Source organism: Heterodontus francisci, chromosome 16 (genome assembly GCF_036365525.1).
Source record: "Heterodontus francisci isolate sHetFra1 chromosome 16, sHetFra1.hap1, whole genome shotgun sequence".
Classification (NCBI taxonomy): Eukaryota; Metazoa; Chordata; class Chondrichthyes; order Heterodontiformes; family Heterodontidae; genus Heterodontus; species Heterodontus francisci.
The window spans coordinates 62,539,591-62,562,340 of record NC_090386.1 but is presented as its reverse complement, the minus strand read 5'-3'; the positions used below and the strand labels follow the sequence as shown (position 1 = coordinate 62,562,340).

At 42.1% G+C, this 22,750-nt stretch overlaps 1 protein-coding gene across 1 annotated transcript in view; it reads left to right on the top strand.

Moving 5' to 3' along the window:
* The first annotated feature begins 1,859 nt into the window (after positions 1-1,859).
* prex1 (phosphatidylinositol-3,4,5-trisphosphate-dependent Rac exchange factor 1) overlaps positions 1,860-22,750 on the top strand; it is a 270,479-nt gene continuing 249,588 nt past the window's right edge. Inside the window, exon 1 of the mRNA XM_068048258.1 lies at positions 1,860-2,479. Coding sequence (XP_067904359.1) covers positions 2,339-2,479 — 141 coding nt within the window. The 5' untranslated portion in view covers positions 1,860-2,338. The remainder of the gene's footprint in view (positions 2,480-22,750) is intronic.

The following is a 22,750-nucleotide window of genomic DNA, read 5'->3' as shown; positions in this document are numbered from 1 at the left end:
TAGCAGAGAGCGGACTGGTAACACTTAAAAGATTCAAAACATTAGTGAACAGTCAGACTGCAGCCTGTATGAAGCTGAAGCAATGTAAGACACCTTCTGGAGATTTTCTCACTCCGCTTCACTTTGCTTTCTGGGTACTTGGCACCCAAACTACATTGTATTGTTTGCATCAATATGAAGCCAGAGTATTGATGCAAACTGTGCAATTTAACTAGCCTGAAAGCATTTGAACCTGAAAAAGTAACACTAGATTCAGAAATGGTCCACCATAAATACATCATGGATATTTGAGTTACACACTTCCTGCTATAGATTGGTAGTACCCTAAATTAACTAAATCAGTTAAACTGGCATAATGATTTGACTTTGTGCCCTACACTCACCTAAACAACCTAAGTATTTCAATTGGTTGTGGTGTCAGATTGTGTAGTTGCTCAAGCTGAACAGGTTATCCCATAGCTAAATACAGATGAGGAAAGTCATCTGGCTCGATCCTACAACGAACCTCTAGTCCCTCCATCACAGCACTGACTGCTAGGCAGTGCGCAAGGTTGAAGGCACCTTATCGTTACTTGAGGTAGTCCACGATTTTTGGCTGCACGTTTCCCTAGATGCTCATTTTTGGTCACCTGGATCACACAGCTAGGAGATGTTTCATCAGTGGCACCCTCTCAAATTTAAGATGGTGCTTGCAGAATATTTGGTGTTCGGTATGATGGTGTCACCCCACTAGCCTCTCTAAAATAGAGTACTTGACTTGCTGTTCAACTCCACAAACCTAGCCAAAAGATCACCCCAGGATGGAAAAGTGCTTTCTCACATCATTGTTGAAATTGCCGTTTACCAATTTATGCCAGCATTGTTTGACAAAAATGTTATTCCGCTTAGTATCTTGCATATCTCTCCAAGAATCCTCTCATTTGATTCCTTGCAAGGATTGAGATAAGTTTTTCTACGCTTTTTTCATAATTCATTGATTTGACATTTGGCTAAGTATCAGTCACATTATTTCACCAGAGGGGAAAACAGACTAATTTATATTTGTATTCAAATCCGATGCAGTTCGAAGCAAAACAGCCTTATTTTACTTAGGTGTTCTTAATTTTCACAGTCTTTTGATAGTACGGGAGGTTTTCTTTGCAGCTGAGGATTGTCAAGGTTTTATGCAAGTCAGTCACTGAGATTGGTCTGTAAAATACATCTGTAAAGATCGCCCTCTAGAGTAAAAGGTACATAGTCTTACGAATATTAATTATTCGTGTTTCTGAGTTTCTCCCTATGTGTTACTTACGTCCTAATAAAAATTAAATAAACTCCACTTTATATTTATGCATGCTTCCTCGCTGACAAACAAGAATCATGTTGTGGAACAGAGCAACAGAATTATAGGTAACGCGAAATCTAAAAGTAAGGGACCGTCTTTAATATTACAATTTTCAGAGTCTGGCGTATTGAGAGGTAGTTCCCTTTTCTAGAATTATTTGAACTATAAAATAAAATACAACGTCAGCTGGTAAAACTTTGTCTTACAATACATTTGCTGTAAAAGCTAGTTTAGTTATTATAAACTGGTCAAATTTATGCCTTGCACTGGCAGCTTTGTTAACTTCGAACACCTCGAGTCTGCAAAAGGTTTGACCGAATAAAGCAGAGCCTTTTGTTCTCGATATGCGAATCTCCTCATCTGAATCTGGCAAAGGTAGAAAATAACTTATTATTTCGAAAAAATTGAACTTTTCGATGTCGACGTGTTCTCATTTAAGCTGAGTTGCTTTTGGGCTGCACGATTCCATTTGTGTTTTAAATGAGATTTTGGCGACGGTCCCTTCACTCGGTTTCCTGAGCATGTGCCTGTTGTCTCATTGGTAAAAAAAGCGGAATTTGGTTCGACGGTAGCATTTGCTGCAGATTTCGGCAATTTGTTGCCCGTCACTTCCATCTTCTCTCTGGGATTGTGTTATGGTGCTTGTTTATGGCATTCTTTTGCCCCCTGAAAGCAAGTCCGGCGGAAGTTTCAGGACAAATGTGCAATAACTGATCAGTTTCATGTTGAAAAGTGACTTCTAACGGAGTGCAGTTGGGATTTCTGAAAAGAGCAGGAAAACAGTGCCCTGCTCCCTTGGAATCTCTTGTGTTTTTAAGCAGAACGGAATAGGAAAGCCAGCTCACTCAACCAAGTATTTTCCATATGGTCAAAACCGTATTGCAAAATGAGAGTGGATCTAAACCAAAGTGATTCCGAAGTGGTTTAGAGAAGCCGCTAGTTGTGGAGCAGTCGAAATCTGCATTCTCGTCTTTTTTTTTCAACCGTCTTGATTACTTCTAGTAGCACTGGAACATGGATGAAGAAAGTCACCAAGAAAATGGAGTGGCGAGTGGAAGGGACACGGATCGACAGCTTCGTTTACGAGTTTGTGTGATGAATGAGATTTTAAAAACGGAGAGGGACTACGTGGGGTCCTTAAAATTTCTTAAGTCTGTAAGTGTTTTTTTTAAAAATCAGTCCCGCTGTTCTAAAGTCTCTAGTTCTTTTACTTCATCGGGTGTGGAATCAATAAATCAAGGTTAATATGATACAGTGGGTGTACTAACATAATGGTAGCGCCAGTTTAATTTCAGATGGTAAGGCTTTGCCATTCCCTTTCAATTACTAACCTACTAACTCCTAAATTGCTGCTATTGTTGTCATTTGAAACTCTTGTGTCAAGAGTCAAACTTGCCTTTGAAGCTGATGTACTGGCTGCTAGGGCCAACATAACTGTAAGATACTTTGTTAAAAAGGCTTCGAAATTGTAATTTGGGGAAGTGGCGCTTCAAGTTCCTGTAGTCTGATTAATTTTAGCGCAGTGAAGTTGCACCAATTCATCAGCGAGCTCAGTTAGAATGAGGAATCGATCCATCGGGCATCTGAAAGCTGCTTGGGACCAACATTAATAATGTACGTGGAATCAATGTACATCTTGGAGTGGGTTTCAGCTACAAAAAGCCCAAGAATGGGTGAAAACCCCTGAAACGTTAATGTTTCAAGTATTGTTGGACATTTACTAAACCGAAATATCAATTCTACATCTTCCACCTTTTTCGAATTCTGTCTGAACCATTTTCAATAATTTTTTCTAATCGATTATTGTGGGAGAGTGATTGCGAAATTGATTTGATGTATCCTCATTTTTGGTGTAAAATTAAGCCCACTTGTTGTTCTGTGGTTTCCTGTTGAAACAGAGCGACATCGATTAGCAGGTTCGTTTGCTGCCGATGAGGCGTACTGGGAGCTGAAAGGTGTGCCATATGGTTTGTGTAAAGTCAAATGCGCGCTCTGCAGACACAATGAGGTTAAAGGGAGGCGCAGTAAATCAGTCTCCGTCCTTCCTGATTCAACATCTAAGCATTTGGCCGCAGCCCCTCGAGCAGTCTTTTGGGACCTAAATCAACCTGACTTAATTTGCAGTATCTTTTGAACAAACCGACAGGGCAACTAATTTCAGATCTCCAATCCTGATTGTATATTTTGGGAAAGCTAGATTAAGGCTTCACCTGGAATCTGATTTGTAATGGATGTGAGGCAACAGTGGTGAGAGTTTCCCTCTCTTGTCTATCCTATTTCTCCACTTCTTCTCCACCCCCCCCCCCCCACCCCCCGTCCCCATCAGTTGGCTGAGTGGCAATATGTTTCATACTTCATTGTCTGGCTTATTGGTTGGCTGTCAAGTGTGGATGACATTTTGTGCCAGATTCTTGAAGTCTGCTCTAAATGGAGTTTTTTGGGGGGATGGTGGTGATCTTTTGAGATAAGTGGTGTGAACTGCCGACTTATTTCAGAGCTGCCCATGATGCACAGGCTGATGTAGGGGATTTGTGGGAGTAGGTAGCTGAATTGCAGGGAAGCGGTGGCATAGTGGTATTATTACTGGACTAGTAACTCAGACCTAGGGTATAGATCTGGAGACATGGGTTCGAATTCCACTATCGCAGAAGGTGGAATTGCAATTCAATTAATAAATCTGGAATTAATGATGGCCATGAAACCATTGTCGAAAAAACCCATCTAGTTCACTGATGTCCTTTAGGGAAGGAAATCTGCTGTCCTTACCTTCTCTGGCCTACATGTAACTCCAGACCCACAGCAATGTGGTTGACTCTTACATGCCCTCTGAAATGGCCTAGCAAGCCTCTCCGTTGTATCAAACCGCTACAAAGTCAATAAGGAATGAAACTGAACGGACCACCTGGCATTCACCTAGGCACTGGAAATGACAACGGCAAACCCAGCCCTGTTGGCCCCTGCAAAGTCCTCCTTATTAACATCTGGAGACTTGTGCCAAAGTTTGGAGAGCTGTCCCACAGACGAGTCAAGCAATGGCCTGACAGTCATATTCACCAAATCATACCTTGCAGACAATGTTCCAGACATCGCCATCACCATTCCCCAGGTATGTCCTGTACCACCAGCAGGACAGACCCACCAGAGGTGGCAGCACAGTGGAGGGAGTTGCTCTGGGAGTCCTCAACATCGACTCCAGACACCATGAAGTCTCATGGTATCAGGTCAAACATGGGCAAGGAAACCTCCTGCTGATTACCACCTACCCACCCATCCCCGCCCCCCCCCCCCCCCCCCCCCCCAGCTGATGAATCAGTATTCCTCCATGTTGAACAGCACTTGGAGAAAGCACTGAGGGTGGCAAGAGTGCAGAATGTACTCTGGGTGGGGGACTTCAATGTCTCTCACCAAGAATGGCTCAGTAGCACGTCTCCTGGCCGAGTCCTAAAGGACAGAGCTGCTAGACATGGTTTGTGGCAGGTGGTGAGGGAACCAACAAGAGGGGTAAACATATTTGATCTTGTCCTCACCAATCTACCTGCCACAGAAGCATCTGTTGTTGACAGTATTGGTAGGAGTGACCAACGCACAGTCCTTGTGGAGACGAAGTCCCATCTTCACATTGTGGATACTCTCCATCGTGTTGTGTGGCACTACTGCTATGCTAAATGGGATAGATTTCAAACAGGTCTAGCAACACAAAACTGGGCATCAATGAGGCGCAGTGGGCCATCAGCAGCAGCAGAATTGTACTCAACCACAATCTGTAACTTCATGGCCTGGCATATCCCCCACTCTACCATTACCATCAAGCCGGGGGGCCAACTCTGGTTCAATGAAGAGTGCAGGAGGGCATGCCAGGAGCTGCACCAGGTATACCTCAAAATGAGATGTCAACCTGGTGAAGCTACAACCAGGATTGCTTGCATGCCAAACAGTGTACGTAGCATGTGATAGACAGAGTTAAACTCTGCAGTCCTGCCACATCCAGTCGTGAATGGTGGTGAACAATTAAACAAAAATAATTGGAGGAGGAGGCTCCACAAATATCCCCATCCTCAGTGATGGAGGAAGCCCAGCACATCAGTGCGAAAGATAAGGCAGAAGCATTTGCAACAATCTTCAGCCAGAAGTGCCGAGTGACTGATTCATCTCGGCCTCCTCCTGAAGTCCCCAGCATCACAGATGCCAGTCTTCAGCTAATTCCATTCACTCCGCGTGATGTCAGGAAACAACTGAAGGCACTGGATACTGCAAAGGCTATGGGCCGTGACAACATTCGGGCACTAGCACTGAAGACTTGTGCTCCAGAATTTGCCGCGCCCCTAGCTAAGCTGTCCCAGCACAGCTACAACACAGGCGTTAACCTGGCAATGGGAAAATTGCTCAGGTATGTCCTGTACACAAAAAGCAGGACAAATCCAACCCGACCAATTACAGTCCACTCTCGACCATTAGTAGAGTGATGGAAGGTGTCGTCAACAGCGCTGTCAAGCGGCACTTGCTCAGCAATAACCTGCGTAGTGATGCTCAGTTTGGGTTTCGCCAGGGCCACTCAGCTCCTGACCTCATTACATCCTTGGTTCAAACATGGACAAAAGAGCTGAACTCCAGAGGTGAGAGTGACTGCCCTTGACATCAAGGCAGCATTTGACCGAGTATGGCATCAAGGAGCCCTAGCAAAACTGTAGTCAATGGGAATCAGGAGGAAAACTCCGCTGGTTGGAGTCTTACCTAGCGCAAAGTAAAATGGTTGTGGTTGTTGGAGGTCAATCATCTGAGCTCCAGGACATCACTAGAGGAGTTCCACAGAGTAGTGTCCTGGGCCCAACCATCTATAGCTGCTTCATCAATGACCTTCCTTCAATCATAAGGTCAGAAGTGGGGATGTTTGCTTTCGCTGATGATTGCACAATGTTCAGCACCATTCACGACTCCTCAGGTACTGACGCAGTCCATGTAGAAATGCATCAAGACTTGGACAATATCCAGGTTTGGGCTGATAAGTGGCAAGTAACATTCATGCTACACAAGTGACAGGTAATGACCATCTCCAACAAGACAGAATCTAACCATCTGCCCTTGATATTATAGCTATTACAGAAACATGGCTTAAGGAGGGACAGGAATGGCAGCTCAACGTTCCTGGTTACAGGGTTTTCTGATGCAATAGGGAGGGGGATAAGAAAGGAGGGGAAGTGGCAATTTTGGTGAAGGAAACTATTACAGCTGTGAGGAAGGATGGTATGTTGGAAGGTTCATCAAATGAGGCCATATGGATTGAGCTAAAGAACAAAAAAAGGGCAATCACACTGCTAGGAGTGTACTATAGACCCCCAAATAAAGCCCTGCTTGGGTCTGCAAATGAAACCGGACCCGAGCCCGACAGAACCACACCCGACCCGAGTCCTTTCATTTTTTCCTTCGCCCGACCTGACCACCGGAATAAAGTTGATTATATTAAAGAGGTTGTGCTCTATCTTGGATGTAATCGCTCACTGCAGACTAGTGCAGAGTGTTTCCCACCTTGACGTCCTGGCTGTCACTGTGTCCGACCCAGCCTGACCTGAGCCCGAATGCCGGACCCGGAAGAGTGACCAGACCCGAACCTGACACGTGTTGTTGGGTTAGGGTCGGGTAGCCATGCTCTACCCCCAAACAGAGGGAAATAGAAGAGCGGATATGTAGGCAAATCTCTGAGAAGTGCAAGAACAATAGGGAAATAATAGTAAGGTATTTTAACTACCCCAATATTAACTGGGATAGTTTTAGTGTGAAAAGAATTGAGGGAGCAGAATTCTTGAGGTGCATTCAGGAGAACCTTTTTGCCCAGTATGTAGCAAGTCCAACAAGAGAGGATGCAGTTGTAGACTTGGTTTTAGGAAATGAAGATGGGCAGGTGGAAGGGGTGGCAGTTGGAGAGCATTTTGGTGGTAGTGATCATAATTCCGTTAATTTTAACATAATTATGGAAAAGGACAAGGATAGAACAGGAGTTAAAGTTCTCAATTGGGGCAAGGCCAATTTTACTAAGCTGAGTAGTGATTTCGCGAAAGTGGACTGGAAACATCTACTTGAAGGTAAATCAGTGTCAGAGCAGTGGGAGGCATTCAATGGGGAGATTCAAGGGGGTCAGAGTAAACATGTTCTCACAAAGAACAAGGGTGAAATGGCCAAATCTAGAGCCCCATGGATATCAAGAAGCCTACAGGGTAAGATAAGGCAGAAAAGGAAAGCTTATGTATGACACCGAGAACTCAAAACTCCTCTCCGCTTTCTAGAAAGTGGAGGGGTGAAATCAAAAAGGAAATTAGTAAAGCAAAGAGAGGGCATGAAAGAATATTGGCGAGCAAAATTAAGGTGAACCCAAAGATGTTTTATCAATACATTAAGAGCAAAAGGATAACTAAGGAGAGAGCCAGGCCTATAAAAGACCAAAAAGGTAACCTGTAGGGGCAGGCGATGTTGGTATGGTTCTTAATGAATATTTGCGTCTGTCTTCACAAAAGAGGGGGATGATGCAGATATTGTAGTTAAGGAGGCGGAGTGTGAAGGACTGAATGTGATGAACAAGGGAGAGAGGAAGTATTCAGGGATTTGCATCCTTGAAAGTTGATAAATCATAAGGGCCACATGAAATATACCCTAGGCTATTAAAAGAAGCAAGAGAGGAACTCGTAGAAGGTCTGACCATCATTTTCCAGTCCTCCCCGGATACAGGTGTGGTGCCAGAGGATTGGACGACTACTAAGGTTGTACCTCTGTTTAAAAAGGGAGCGAGGGATAGACCCAATAATTACAGGCCAGTCAGTCTAACCTCCGTAGTAGGCAAATTTTCGGAATCAATTCTGAGAGGTAGGATAACTGTCATTTAGAAAGGCATAGGTTAAACAAGGATAGTCAGCATGGATTTGTTAAGGGAAGATATTGTTTGACCAACTTGATCAAATTTTTTGAAGAAGTAACAAGGAAGGTAGATGAGGGTAGTGTAGTTGATGTGGTCTACATGGATTTTAGCAAGGCTTTTGACAAGGTCCCACATGGCAGACTGGTTTAAAAAAAATAATAAAATCCCATGGGATCCAGGGAAATGCAGCAAGGTGGATACAAAATTGGCTCAGTGGCAGGCAACAAAGGGTAATTGACGGGTGTTTTAGCGACTGGAGGGCTGTTTCTAGTGGTATTCCGCAGGGCTCAATACTGGGTCCCCTGTTTTTTTGTGGTATAAGCGATTTGGATGTAAATGCAGAGGGCATGATCAAGAAGTTTGCAGATGACACATTGGCCGTGTGGTAGATAGTGAGGTGGATAGCTGTAGGCTGCAGGAAGATTGATGGTCTGGTCAGATGGGCAGAAAAGTGGCAAATGGAATTCAACCTGGAGAAGTTTGAGCATTTGGGGAGGTCAAACAAGGCAAAGAAATACACGATTAATGGGAAAATACTGAGAAGTGTAGAGGAAGTGAGGGACATTGGAGTGAATGTCCCCAGTTCCCTGAAGGTAGCTGGACAGATCAATAAGATGGTTAAGAAAGCATATGGAATCCTTTCTTTTATTAGCTGCGGTATAGAATATAAGAGCAGGGAGGTTTTGCTGGAACTGTATAACTCTTTGGTTAGGCCACAACTTGAGTACTGTATGTAGTTTTGGTCACCTCATTACAGAAAGGATGTAATTCCACTATAGAGGGTACAGAGGAGATTTATTTGGATGCTGCCAGGACTGGAAACATGCAGCTATGAGGAAAGATTGGATAGGCTGGGGTTGTTCTCCTTGGAACAGAGAAGGCTGAGAGGAGATCTGATTGAAATGTACAAAATTTTGAAGGGCGTGGTTAGAGTGGAGGTGAAGGGTCTATTTACTGTAGCAGAGAGGTCAGTGACGAGGGGGCATAGATTTAAAGTGATTGGTAGAAAAATTAGGGGAGATGAGGAAAAACCTTTTTCACCCAGAGGGTGGTGGGGGTCTGGAACTCACTGCCTGAAAGGGTAGCTGAGGCAGAGATTCTCAACTCATTTAAAAGGAGTCCGGATATGCACCTCAAGTGCTGTAATCTGCAGAGCTACAGACTAAATGCTGGAAGGTGGGATTAGAAAAGGTGGATCGTTTTTCGGCTGGCACAGGAATGATGGGCCAAGTGGCTTCTCTCTGTGCTTTAAACTTTCTATGATTATATGATTCTATGACATTCAGAGTCATTGCGATTGCTGAATCCCCCACTATCAAGATCCTGGGGGTTACCATTGACCAGAGACTGAACTGGAGTCGCCATATAAATACCGTGGCTACAACAGCAGGTCAGAGGCTAAGAATCCTGTGATGAGTAACTCGCCTCCCAATTCCCCAAAGCCTGTCCACCATCTAAAAGGCACAATTCAGGAGTGTGATGAAACATTCTCCACTTGCCTGGACAAGTGCAGCTCCAATAACAATCAAGAAGCTCGACACCATCCAGGACAAAGCAGCCCTCTGGATTGACACTCCATCCACAAACATTCATTCCCTCCACCACTGACACACAGTGGCAGCAGTATGTACCATCTACAAGATGCAATGCACCAAAGCTCCTTAGATAGCACCTTCCAAACCTGTGACTTTTCTATCACCTAGAAGGACAAGGGCAGCAGATGCATGGGAACACCACCACCTGCAAGTTCCCCTCCAAGCCATACACCATCCTGACTTGGAACAGTATCGCCGCCGTTCCTTCACTGTTGCTGGGTCAAAATCCTGGAACTCTCTTCCCAATGGCACTGTAGTTGTACCTACACCACATGGACTGCAGCGGTTCAAGAAGGCAGCTGACCGCCACCTTCTCGAGGGGAATTAGGGATGGGTAATAAATGTTGTCCTAGCCAGCAACGCCCACATCCCATGAATGAATATAAAAAAAAAATTGTAGATTTTATATGAGCTGCTTTCTCCAGCTCTGAGACACTTGTGTTGATAGAGGCCTGCTAAAACTATTGAGAATGAAGCCAGATTGGCCAGTTTCATCAGTGATATCTTTGGTATCTTCAAGGATCATCATAGAAGTGCCCATTCCAGGCATTACTGAAAGAACTGCATTGCTTGTTTGTTGGACTCATCTGGGAATCAGGTAATCTCTACTGACCATCCAAAAGTGGACCTAACAGTGGGATATGGTGCTGGCTGCAGTTAAATGCTGTATATGGCTTTTCACCATTGAAATGGGAATCCTGAAGGTATTGACTGAAAAACACCGGGAACATTTGTCCCAATTGTTTGGTCAGTACCTGAGGTTCTGATATATGTCTGTCAGCTTGCAGAGTTTGCCATGGCTTCGCTGAGTGATCTAAGGTGCTTTTGGATTTTCTATCTTTTTTTTTCAGTAACTGCGAGTCCTCATGTTGGTTAAACTTGTGGCATATAAGATGTATCCAAATAGTAGTCCTGAACATTTTATAAGTTAATGGCATGCAAAGAGTTCCATGTGGCATATGTGCAAAAACCAAGTTGACAGATGAATTTCTGGTTAGAAAAGGGAAGTTATTGCAGTGAGAGCGCTCTGGCCTACATGAGACTGTCACTCAGCACCCAAGAGGGACAGTTAACCTCACAGCAGATGCATCACTTTTTCAAAACTACTTCTACAAGAAAATGCATTTAGCAGATGTGTTCAAGTAGCCTCGTGCAGGCATTGCATGTTGATGCCTAGAACATCAAGGTGGCTGCATATCATAATCTGCCATGTATCAGTCTTTGCACCACGCTGAAGGCACATCTGTCACACAGCTGATGAGGAAATTCTAAGCCTTGGCAGAAGGTGTTATTTCAAGGCTGGTTATAAAATGATTTGCTTCGATCTCCAAGGTTTGATGCCTGTCATAACTGGGTGCAAGAAGTAAGCAGTTGTTGCTCTGCATCTTAACTGGTGGAACCATGTGTTTACTCATGATGTGTTTGGGTGGATGATGATGTGTGTTTTGAGAAATGCTTGAAGTTTTCTGTCTTCCAAGTGGAGTACTCAAACTCCTACTCTGTAGTTGTCTAATGACCAACCAGTGACTATCATCAGGTGTGGCTGTCAATGGTGGAGAAGGAGGCAAAGAGAGAGCAGGGCTAAGTGGAACATCTTGGCTATCATGTTGGCTGTAATACAGTACACCTGATGGAAGAATTGCAATTTGAGCCAACCCTCTGGCCATCTGAGCCAGAAAGGTTGGCATAGTCCTGTGTACTTTTTTTTAGCTTTGCTTATACGCAATGAGGGGTAAATTTGTCATGGAGAGCTCAAGTTCTTTCCAGTCAGCTCCAGATAACCCTGCAAGCTATATGCTTTAATTGATAGTGGTCTGATCTGGCAGGTAACTTTGCACTGGTAAGCCTTGTGGTTTTAGGTGGTTAAAATCCAGTATAATACACTTTCAGGAACCCCCAAGCCTTGGCTATTGCCAATCTTTGACCAAACTCTCTGGAGCTTGGTAAGTGGAACTGAAAGAGAGAAGAGGAGAAAGTGAGTGTTTGATATTTACTTGTGTGAATTTCTCAGTAGTTTGGTTTGGAGAGTCTTAAACGTAGCAACAACTTTTTGTGTTGGTCTGATTCCAGGTTAGGGGCAAAGCAAGGGTGGTACTTTGGATTTGACACTCGGTCCTCCGTAACCCCTGCTTTTAGTCCAGTATTTTGGAGTCTGATTTGGAGCCCAGAATTTAATTTAATTTAAAATTGGAAAATATGGTTTATTTTACTTATATAAGTGAAGTCATTGATGGTGCAACACTTAGCAGGATTGCGGCTGCCTGCAACGAATTTGGCCTAACCACCAGCCTCAAGAAAACTAACATCCTGGGACAGGACATCAGAAATGCTCCATCCATCAATATCGGCGACTATGCTCTGGAAGTGGTTCGAGAGTTCACCTACCTAGGCTCAACTATTACCAGTAACCTGTCTCTCGATGCAGAAATCAACAAGCGCATGGGAAAGGCTTCCACTGCTATGTCCAGACTGGCCAAGAGAGTGTGGGGAAAATGGCGCACTGACACGGAACACAAAAGTCCGAGTGTATCAAGCCTTTGTCCTCAGTACCTTGCTCTTTGGCAGCGAGGCTTGGACAATGTATGTCAGCCAAGAGCGACGTCTCAATTCATTCCATCTTTTCTGCCTCCGGAGAATACTTGGCATCAGGTGGCAGGACCGTATCTCCAACACAGTAGTCCTTGAGGCGGCCAACATCCTCAGTATATACACCCTACTGAGACAGCGGCGCCTGAGATGGCTTGGCCATGTGAGCCGCATGGAAGATGGCAGGATCCCCAAGGACACATTGTACAGCGAGCACGTCACTGGTACCAGACCCGCCAGCCGTCCATGTCTCCGCTTTAAAGACATCTGCAAATGCAACATGAAGTCCTGTGACATTGATCACAAGTCGTGGGAGTCAGTTGCCAGTGATTGCCAGAGCTGGCGGGCAACCATAAAGGCGGGGCTAAAGTGTGGCGAGTCAAAGAGACTTAACAGTTGGCAGAGAAAAGACAGAAGCGCAAGGGGAGAGCCAACTGTGTAACAGCCCCGACAACCAATTTTATCTGCAGCACCTGTGGAAGAGTCTGTCACTCTAGAATTGGCCTTTATAGCCACTCCAGGCGTTGCTTCACAAACTACTGACCACCTCCAGGCGCTTACCCATTGTGTCTTGAGACAAGGAGGCCAAAGAAAGAAAGGAAGGATTTGGAGCCTCGAATTTAATTTAAAATTGGAAAATATGGTTTATTTTACTTCGATAAGTGAAGTCATTGATGGTGCAACACTTAGCTTCCAGTGTGCATTTTGCAGAAAGGCTGCAGGAAAAGTTTGGACTTTATAAATTAGCTAAAATGGAGTTCTGGGTTTAAGACTTAGAAAATGTGCTGTACAAAGGAAAAATAGTTTTTTCATGACATGGCATTTTTAAGGTAATTGTGGGTATTGTCGGAGCATTATTAAAATGAATTTTCAGAGTCAGTTGAATTGTTCAGAATGGAAAGTGTGATAGAATTGCAGTGCAAACCAGAATGCTAGAAGCCCACTCAAACCCCATTTGGCTGAAAGTACTGGTTCCCAGATGTCCTTTTTAAATGATGAAAAGGCTGGTGAATGACAGCTATGTAGGATTATGTGCCACTTGATTTTTCTCAGAACTTTGACTGAAATGATGATGTGTTTGATATTTGTTGGTGGCTGTCAGGCAAACCCCCCACCTGCCAAGACTGAGGCACACATGATTTTGCCACATGAACATTAAAACTTAAAATTGCAAGTCCCTGACTGGAAAGACATTTGCATAGTAACCGACAGTGTTGGAACAAAGGGCACCCAGTCGTTGCTTCCCCAATACACAGAAGAAGTGGTCAGACTTTAAACCTGAGAGAACCTGGTGTGTTGGTTTCTTTGCCTTATAATTGGAAAGCTGTGAACAAGGATTCACAAAAGGGGGAGCCCGAACCATTTCTCACCTGGTTCGTAACAGTGGTCAATAATTGACCAATATATATATTTTCAAATAATAGACTTGTATAGTATATTAATGGTAGTGTGCTGGTTGTGTTTAATATCCAGTATTTTCTTTAAGTAAATAATTAGTGTGAGCAGATGGAGGATTTTTTTTCAAGTTACTTGAATCTTTACAACCTCTGGGTATGTCTTCTGGCATTTTGTGAAGACAGAATAGTGATGCTAAATAACACTTCCAGCATTGATTAAGAGATCTTTATGACTTATCACATTTTGCAACCTTTGAATGACCAACTATATCAAGGCCTTTGATCCTCATCTGTTCAAACCTGCTCATAAAGCTTTATCTATGGGGAAAAATCCATGCCAAATTTTTCATTGTCCTTGAATGATTCCTCCTTTTTAATTAAGTCAATAACTTCTCATATTTCACTGACACCAGTCTTTTTTTTTTGTTTAAGATTTGAATTTCTCTGCTTTGGTTCCATGGCTTTAAGTATGAATTGATTTTTCTTTTTGTTTTAACAAAAAGGCTTGACCATATGTATTATTTAAAAACTTCTTGAATTAATTAAGATATTGACATCTGGCTAAGTTATCTTTGGTTACCAGATATCCCAAATGCAATGTAAAAATATCTTTTTATATGCTCCTTTAAATTAGCTCCTGTTGTAATCTTTTTTAATTTTTGTTATTATGGGCCTCGAAAGCTTGTTGCAGTCTCTTTGAAAATCATGTCGCCTATGTCTGATCTGTCCATTGCAACTCCTTCAGACATTATCAGCATTAATATTTGAGGAAGTCCATCAACTCAGATGACTGAGTAAATGCATTCTGTGATACTGCACACAGGCATAACCAGTCAGGAAGGTTCAATTTTCATTCCATGGTTTGTACTGTTGGCTTTCAGATGAGGTGTTAAACCGAGGTCCTGCCTGCCCTCGGGTGGATGTAGAAATCCCATGGCACTATTTTGAAGAGCAGGGGAGTTATCCCCTGTGTCCTGGCCGCTATTTATTCCTCAGTCAACACCACAAAAGCAGATTACCTGTTCATTATTACATTGCTGTTTGTAGGAGCTTCCTGTTTGCAAATTGGCTGCTGCATTTTCTACGTTACAACAGTGACTATGCTTCAAAAGTACTTAATTGGCTGCAAAGTGCTTTGGGATATCTTGATGTTCTGAAAGGCACTGTAGAAATGCAAGTTTTTTTTTCAGCTGATTTCATCAAAGAACCCACAAAGGCACATCTTCAGTACTCTAGGTTGGGAGCGGAGGGAGATTGATACAGATTCCTGCTCCTATTCAATATTTGATCCTGTGTTGGAAGTGCACTATGGGACATTGGTTAAAGATGAGGCTGATTTTGGTTGTGATGTATCTTATGCTGAAATGGATATCTAGCACTTGACATCCAGGCTTTTATATGATGAATGGCCATTCAGGTGAGGTATTAGAGGGCTAACGCTATTGATACAGCATGCATCACCACCTTTAGCAAAGAAGTGTTGAGGTCGGAAAATTGGAGGGAAAATTTAGCAGAACATCCAAGAGGGAGATATGCTCTAAAGAAGGAGTGATCTTAATCTGCATGTTTGTTTCTTTTGACTCCATTTTTCCTTTCTTGAATTGTAATTAAACCCAATTTTGCTTTGTGTGCTCTTTCTGAAAGGTGTTAACAGACTCAAAGCTGCAGAGCTCCACAGACTTTGTAGTAATTTTGAAAGTTCTTCAAAAGACTTTTCGAGCTTTACCATTGTGTATGTTTACAAATATCAGTTGTCATCTGGTCCCCATTCCTTCATCCAAGATGCATGTAAAATGACAATTATTGCCACTTTAATTGTACCAAAGTGTGCAATATTAATTGCATTTGACTATTTATATTTTTATTTAAAACAAAAACTCCAATGCTCGGCATTTTAAAAATGTAAGGATAAATGAAAGTTTGGTTGGCTGCTAAACCTATCATGTAGTGTTATCCTTTACTAATCTGGCATTCTTTCTTACATAGAATTCATCCCAATGGATCATTGTCATATGATGTATCAGTTTCTCCAGAAGGGTGGAGTTTGTAATCTTTTGAGGATTTGTCTAACTGATATGTAGTATCATATAATATTCATAGATTTAACTTGACTAATTTGAAGTGCATTTGCCCAAGTTACAAGTACACTATCTCTGCTTTATTTATTGTACAGAGATTTATACTTGGATAGGAAGTATGCTAGTTCTCGGACACAACCGTTTCAACATTGGGGTGGATTGTGCGTCATCCTATCATGGTAAATTGTGCATAAATTAGCTGGCTGTTTTTATTAATAATTTCATACACCTCAGACTGCTGAGTCTTCTCTGTGTGATTGGTCTTTTATAAATGGAAAAATTGCTTATTCTCTTCAGAATAAAATAAACTTTGTCGAGTATTTATGTGCATCATAAAATGGTGAATGGATTGATTTGAGATAATGGTGCAACAAATTCTGATCGTACCATATTTTTCAAATGCAGGCACTCCTTGTCATTGTTATAAAACATAAAGCAAAGATTTAATCTTTTAAGCTCTTGATGTTGTGTGCTATCAGCCTATGCCTCTCCAGAAGTCAGATTAATCACTTAAAATAGTCCAGCCTACCTAAGTATTGCTGTTCTGAAACTGGATATTGAGTATCAATGTTGTAGTCAGCAGTGATGACCTTCATATTCGTGAATAAAAATTGCTTGGTTGTGCGAGCTCAAGTACAAACAATATGGTTTGTTTGCAGCTGCTGAAATTAGTGCACAGAGAACACTAATCTATTAGAAAATTTGTCAAAACAATTGTCTTGAATGTAATGATTTTATGAATAATTTGGGAAAGAAAGCCCCAAATTGAGCTAAATTTTTGTCATAATACAAGTTGACTGAACATTTGTACAATTGCTGTTTCAAGTATATGTACCATTTTATGCTTGATGAAAAATTTGTCCTAAGAAAATTGCAAGTACAATAGACCAATTGCATACAGATGACTGAGAAGCCTCCGAGGTATCTGAATTCATCTTCCTTTTTCCCCCAGTGTTTTTATAATGAAATTGTATATGTTCCATTAAAGTACTTTGTGTGCATGCTTCAGAATTTGTCCTATTACTGTAAACAATTAATTTAATTAAGCACCATCTTGGTCAAAATACTACTTTTTGTTTGGTCAAGAAGTATTGACAATAAACATTGACTTGGAAATGCAAACTTCCTACATGCATAAACAGTTCCACTGTAGCTACCTGTGTTTGCCAAATTGCCTTCATGTTAAACTTATTTTTTTCGGTGGGATATTGCTCTGAATGGAGTTTATTGACCAGTTTGATGACAAGAAGCCATATCATTGCTCAAAATGAGACATGCCAAACTTTGAGTTGAGCACTAACTTCACAGAAAAAGTGATTTTGGTCGTTTTTTTTTACTTTGAGATGCACGCAGACCTGTGCATCATTTTTGGATGATACGTGATTTGCCATTGCCATGTGTATCTGCAAACAGAGGAAAAAGATTTGCCAAACTTTTTATTACAAAGCCATTGCCACTTTAAATTTCCTTCAGTTGGAGGAAAGCGTGCATCAAGCTTTAGCTGTTCAAAACACCAGTCATGAATAAATACTTAGTTTTCTTGTATTTGCCAAGGAACACTGTTGGTTATGAAAGAGAAAAGGGGGAAGTTTGCTGTCATTCACACACACCATGGAGCAACTGGGCCTTTGTCCCACTCTGCTGGGCTCTTGGACAATAGGGGTTTTATTCTATTTCATGCCAAAGAGCAGACAGGCTGCTTTTTTTTAACAAGAGATGAGTTTCATTAATGAGCCAAAAATGGACTCTGCAAAAATAATGAATTTATTGGTAGTGCATTTTCTGAGTAACTTGTTTTTGTTGAACAGATTTAAGTTTTGTACATGCCTATAAACAAGATGGCAACTATGACTTGAATGAAAACAAAACATTTCTTTTGATATACTATTCTGTATAATGCTTTAGATCATAAGAGCTCTCCTGTGATTCATTGCTTAGTTACCAGATTTACTGCAGTAACCTTCTGAGTTTATATTGTGTATGGAGAAAAATGAATTGTTCTGGACACTGTCCATCAGGAACTGCAGATACACATCTGGGAAGAAAGAATCTGTAGCCCGGTACTAGTCCCACTAGTTCCATGTGATCCTTGAGGCATGCTCCTCACTGTGTTTGTATGGATTGAAGAGTTAATTAACAATGCACTGAGTTTTTATGGGAACACAACAGTGTGAACAAAGAGCGCTATGTTGATCACAGTTTTGATTTGGTTTCAAAACCAGTTATTTTTGGTCAGACTTGAAAAAGTTTGTCTAATTTCTTAAACCGATCATAATAAGACCAGTAGTTAATATTGCTTGGGAAGGAAAGCAATACAGTTTTAATCCTGACTTTGTGGTAAGCATTAAGATATTTGCTGTGAAGCTTGCAGTTTAATGTTGTGATTACTGCAGTAGAAACTTAATATTTTAAAATTGTCTTTTGTATTTGTAATGCAATTACATCATTTGCCAGTCTGATTGGATAGGGAAAATTCACTCAAAGCAGGCTGCCAATTTTCACTTCCTAAGATGAGAATTCTTCAGTTAGAGATGTACATAGCATTAGATGCTCAGGCCTTGTTGGTTTGTGGTGGTCACTGTATTTTTAGAATTTTTTGTTGGAAATTTTTATTCCTAGCAGCTGTCCTAACTTCTGCTGGATATGTGTTTTGCCTTTGGCTGAAGAAATAGAATGGCCATCTGAATGCAAAATTAATGTCATTAATATTGAAAGCTTCAATTAAAGTTCTGTTAATGCTTTTAATCCATCATGCTAATGGAAATTCTAGGTGAATGAGTTGCTAGCATTGCCAGTAAACAGCTTTTTAAACATGGTGCTTTATGTCCAGGGTAGATGTTATTTCAAGCGTTTCCAGGACCGTTGACCAAAAGCTTGATCAAGAAGGTTGGTTTTTAGGAGCATGTTAAAAAGAGAGAGAGAGATGTAGGGAGAAAATTTGAGCCTCTGGGCAAGGCATCTGAAAGCATGGCCACCAATGGTGATGTGTTGTTGGACTGGGAACCAGTGAAGGTCAGCAAGACTAGGGCTGATGGGTGAAGGGGACGTCATGTGAGTAAGGACACGGGCCGCAGAGTTTTGGATGACCTCAAGTTTACAGACGATAGCATGTAGGAGGTCGGCCAAGAGTACATTGGGATAGTGAAGTGTAGAGGCAAAGAAGTATGGATGGGGACAGATGAACTGAAGCACAGTCAGAATTGAGCGATGTTACGCAGGTAGATGTTCGGCAGTCTTGGTGATGGTGTGGATATGAGGTTGGAAACTCCTCTCTGTGTCAAACATAAGACCAAAGCTGCGAGTGGCCTTTGTTAATCTAAGGTCAAGGAATGGAGTTTGTGGCAGGCACCAAAGATAATGGCTTTAGTCTTGGCAATATAAAGTTGGTGGAAATTTCTGCTCATCCAATATTGGATGTCGGACCAGCAGTGTGACAAATTAAAGACCGATTGAGAGGTCTAAAGATGTGTTGATGAGATAGAGCCGAGTGTCATCTGCATAAATGTGGAACATGATGCTGTCCTTTCAGATGATAACTTTTGAAGCGTAGCATGTGGATGAGAAATAGGAGTCTAAAGAGAGATCCTTGGGGGCCTCCAGCCTTAACAGTGTGGGGGTGAGAGGGGAACCCATTGCAGATACTCTGTTTTTGATTTGATAAGCATGGAATCGACCAAGAGGACTTTGACTCAGTTAGATGTCATAGGAGAGACATTGGAGGAGGATAGTGTGGTCAACTATGTTGAAAGCTGCAGATAACTTTGAGGAGGGATAACTTTGCATGGTCACCATCACAAAGAACTTCATTAGTAACTTTAAGGGCTTTCAGTACTGTGGTCAGGCCAGAAACCTGATTTGGAGAGATTCAAACACAGGAAAGATGGGTATAGATTTGGGAAACCATACCATGTTAAAGGACTTTGGGGGGGGGGAAAGGTAGATTTGAGACATGGTGGTTGTTGGCAAGGGCAGAGGGGTCAAGGATAGGTTTTCTTGAGAGGGGTGACGGCAGTAGGTTTGAAATGGGTGGAGGAACAACAGTATCTGAAGAGAGGGAACCATTTAACAATATCAGCTGACATGAGGCTTAGGAAGTGAAGTTGAGTGATTAGCAGTTTGGGTGCAATAGGATCGAGGGAGCAGGGGGTGGGTCTCAGACCAGTTGGAGAGAGTTTTGCAGGAGATGGGATAGAATCTAGAGGAAGGCACAAGTTCAGGGCTAGGGCAATGAGCAACATTTTGGGAGGTTAGTCTCTGGCCTGGTAAAGGGGGAGAAGTGGCAGAGGCAGCTAAAACAGATGGTTTCTATTCTTGTGACAAAAAAAGTCGATGAGCTCCTTGCAGTCAGTGTTAGAAGTGAGTGTGGACAAGACAGGAGAGGGTGGTTTAAGACTATTTTATGGTGGAGAAGCATTCCTGGAGGGTCTTAGAATAGTGAAAATTTTTTGCAATGGAGAGTATAATCCAATAAAGCTTTATGTAGTCCATTCAGATCTGCCAGTGGATGGTTAAACCAGTTGTGCACTATAGACATTCAAATCTCCATCCCTTGGACTTGAGGGAGCGGAGATGAGGGGAATACCGATGGGGAATGATTTGGGGAAGAATAATAGTTCTAATGGGGACAAGGGCATTTAAAGTGGGGGAGAGAGTGTGATTTAATAAATTAGTAACTGCAGAATATCATTGATTTGTTAGTCAAAGTAAAGGCCTGCTCGGGTCTGCAAATGAGACCACACCCGAGCCCGACAAAACCCCATCCGATCCCGACCTGGCCCAAGTCCTTCCATTTTTTTTTTCCTGCACCTAACCCAACCAACAGTTAACCTACCTTCCATTTTTCACTTTGTTCCTTACCTGCACTAGCTTAAAATAACTAACAAAACCACCTTTCAAGTCCAAAAAGTAAATTAACATTAGAGTCACTTACCAGAGGCAGTGATCGACCGTGTCCTATCCGGCCTGGCCCGACCTGACCCGAACCCGAATGCCGGACTCAGAAGTGTGACCCGAACCCGACTCATGTCGTCAGGTCCTGTCGGGTTCGGGTCAGGTAGCAGGCCTTTAGGTCAAAGGGAAAATAGTTGGAAATTTAAAAGTACAGTGGGATATTAGTTTTTCATAACTTAAAACACAGGGCCAACATTCTATTACATGGGGTGGGAGGGGAACACGGAAGTACATAAAAATCAAACTTGCAGCAGTGGTGAATTTAGCAGTTAGTGACAGAATTCTGTAAATGCGAAAAGCTCAAGAGCTATTTCCTAGTAAAGCCTAGAGGCATGGCCTCTTCACCCTGCCTCAAAATTAAGCAACTATAATCCTGTTACAATTAAAAGTAATGTAGCTTGGAAATGTTGCACATATTTTAATTGTACAAGAAAAGTAGCTGCAGTTAATTGCGTACAACTTTACAGGATCTAGCTCTTTTTATTGGGAATCTAACCTTCAAACAGAGTTAATGTGTGAACTGAAACCTTTAGCAACAAGCATATCCAATAACCACAACTCGCTGTGCCTTATGTGTTAACATGACTGTCGCATATGTTCCCTGCCCTCGCTCAGAAGTTGGTGGGTGAATATCTTTAATTGAGGGATCCGTGTTAAATGGAAAAAAAAATGAGGGTTTATTTGTTGTATCAAGGTTTATTATCTACTAGATAAAGAAATGGCAGGGCTACTCCATCCTCAGGAGTGCACATCTTGTGCTATGTGCCACTACAGGACACTCCTCGGGTCCTAGTTAACCATATGTGCAGGAAGTGTCATCGGCTCCAGCAGCTTGAGTTCCGGGTTGCGGAACTTGAGCAGCAGCTGGCATCACTGCAGTGCATCCGTGAGGAGGAGAACTTTGGGATAGCACATTTATAGATGCGGTCACTCCACAGTTTAAGAGCGTGCAGGGAGAGAGGGAATGGGTGACCACCAGACAGTCAAGAAGAAACAGGCAGTTAGTGCAGGAGACCCCTAAATGCGTCTCACTCTCCAATAGGTATTCAGCCATGGCTGATCTGTTTTACAAGTCCTTTCTTCACTCCAGTAACAGTTTAAAATCAATGTTCATGACAAAATTAATATGCCTCGTTCTTGGCAGGTGGGGGCCTAGCATGACCCTCGGCACACACCATGCACAGAGATCAAACACTCAGATCACTGGAAGCTTTTCATTTGTTGGCCCAAAAAAAGAGAAAAACTAAACCACTGCTGGGGGAAAGGGGAAGAATTTTAAATCAATGAACAAATATCAAAACCTCTTAATGGAAAAGCAACAGGAGCAGATAGAAAACACCTAGCATATCAACAATTAATTTAAAATCACAGTTCTAAGCAGGGCTTTAACATTATTCTTACTATGTATTAGAAGGTATTGTTAAATTCCTTTTGTATTTCACCAGATGGGAGCATCTGGTATAGTGGGACATGTTTGCATGCACCATCACTCAACAGTATCAAAAACATAATGAGGGAATGAGTTGAGATTTTAAAATAATTCGGCAAGAAAGTGTATAATGAACGCTTTAAGTGTAGTTATTAAATCAGTCAGTTGGTCTTGGAGTGACCATATAGTATTATTTGTGATTGCCTAGAATGTAAACCAATTGGAAAAAATCATGCATATTTAATAATTTTATTAAGGTTTAAGCACCTTCATTGTAACAGAACTTAAACTGTTGATGACGCAAAAATAGGCAGCATCGTAAACAGCCTAGATGGAAGCATAAAATTACTAAGATATATTGACACATTAAGTGAATAGGCAAAAAACTAACCACAGTTGAGGTCCAGAGATTTTTGAGCCCAAATGCACAGATCATTAAAATGTCACAAGCAGGCTCAGAAAATAACTTTCAAAAAGGCTAATGGAA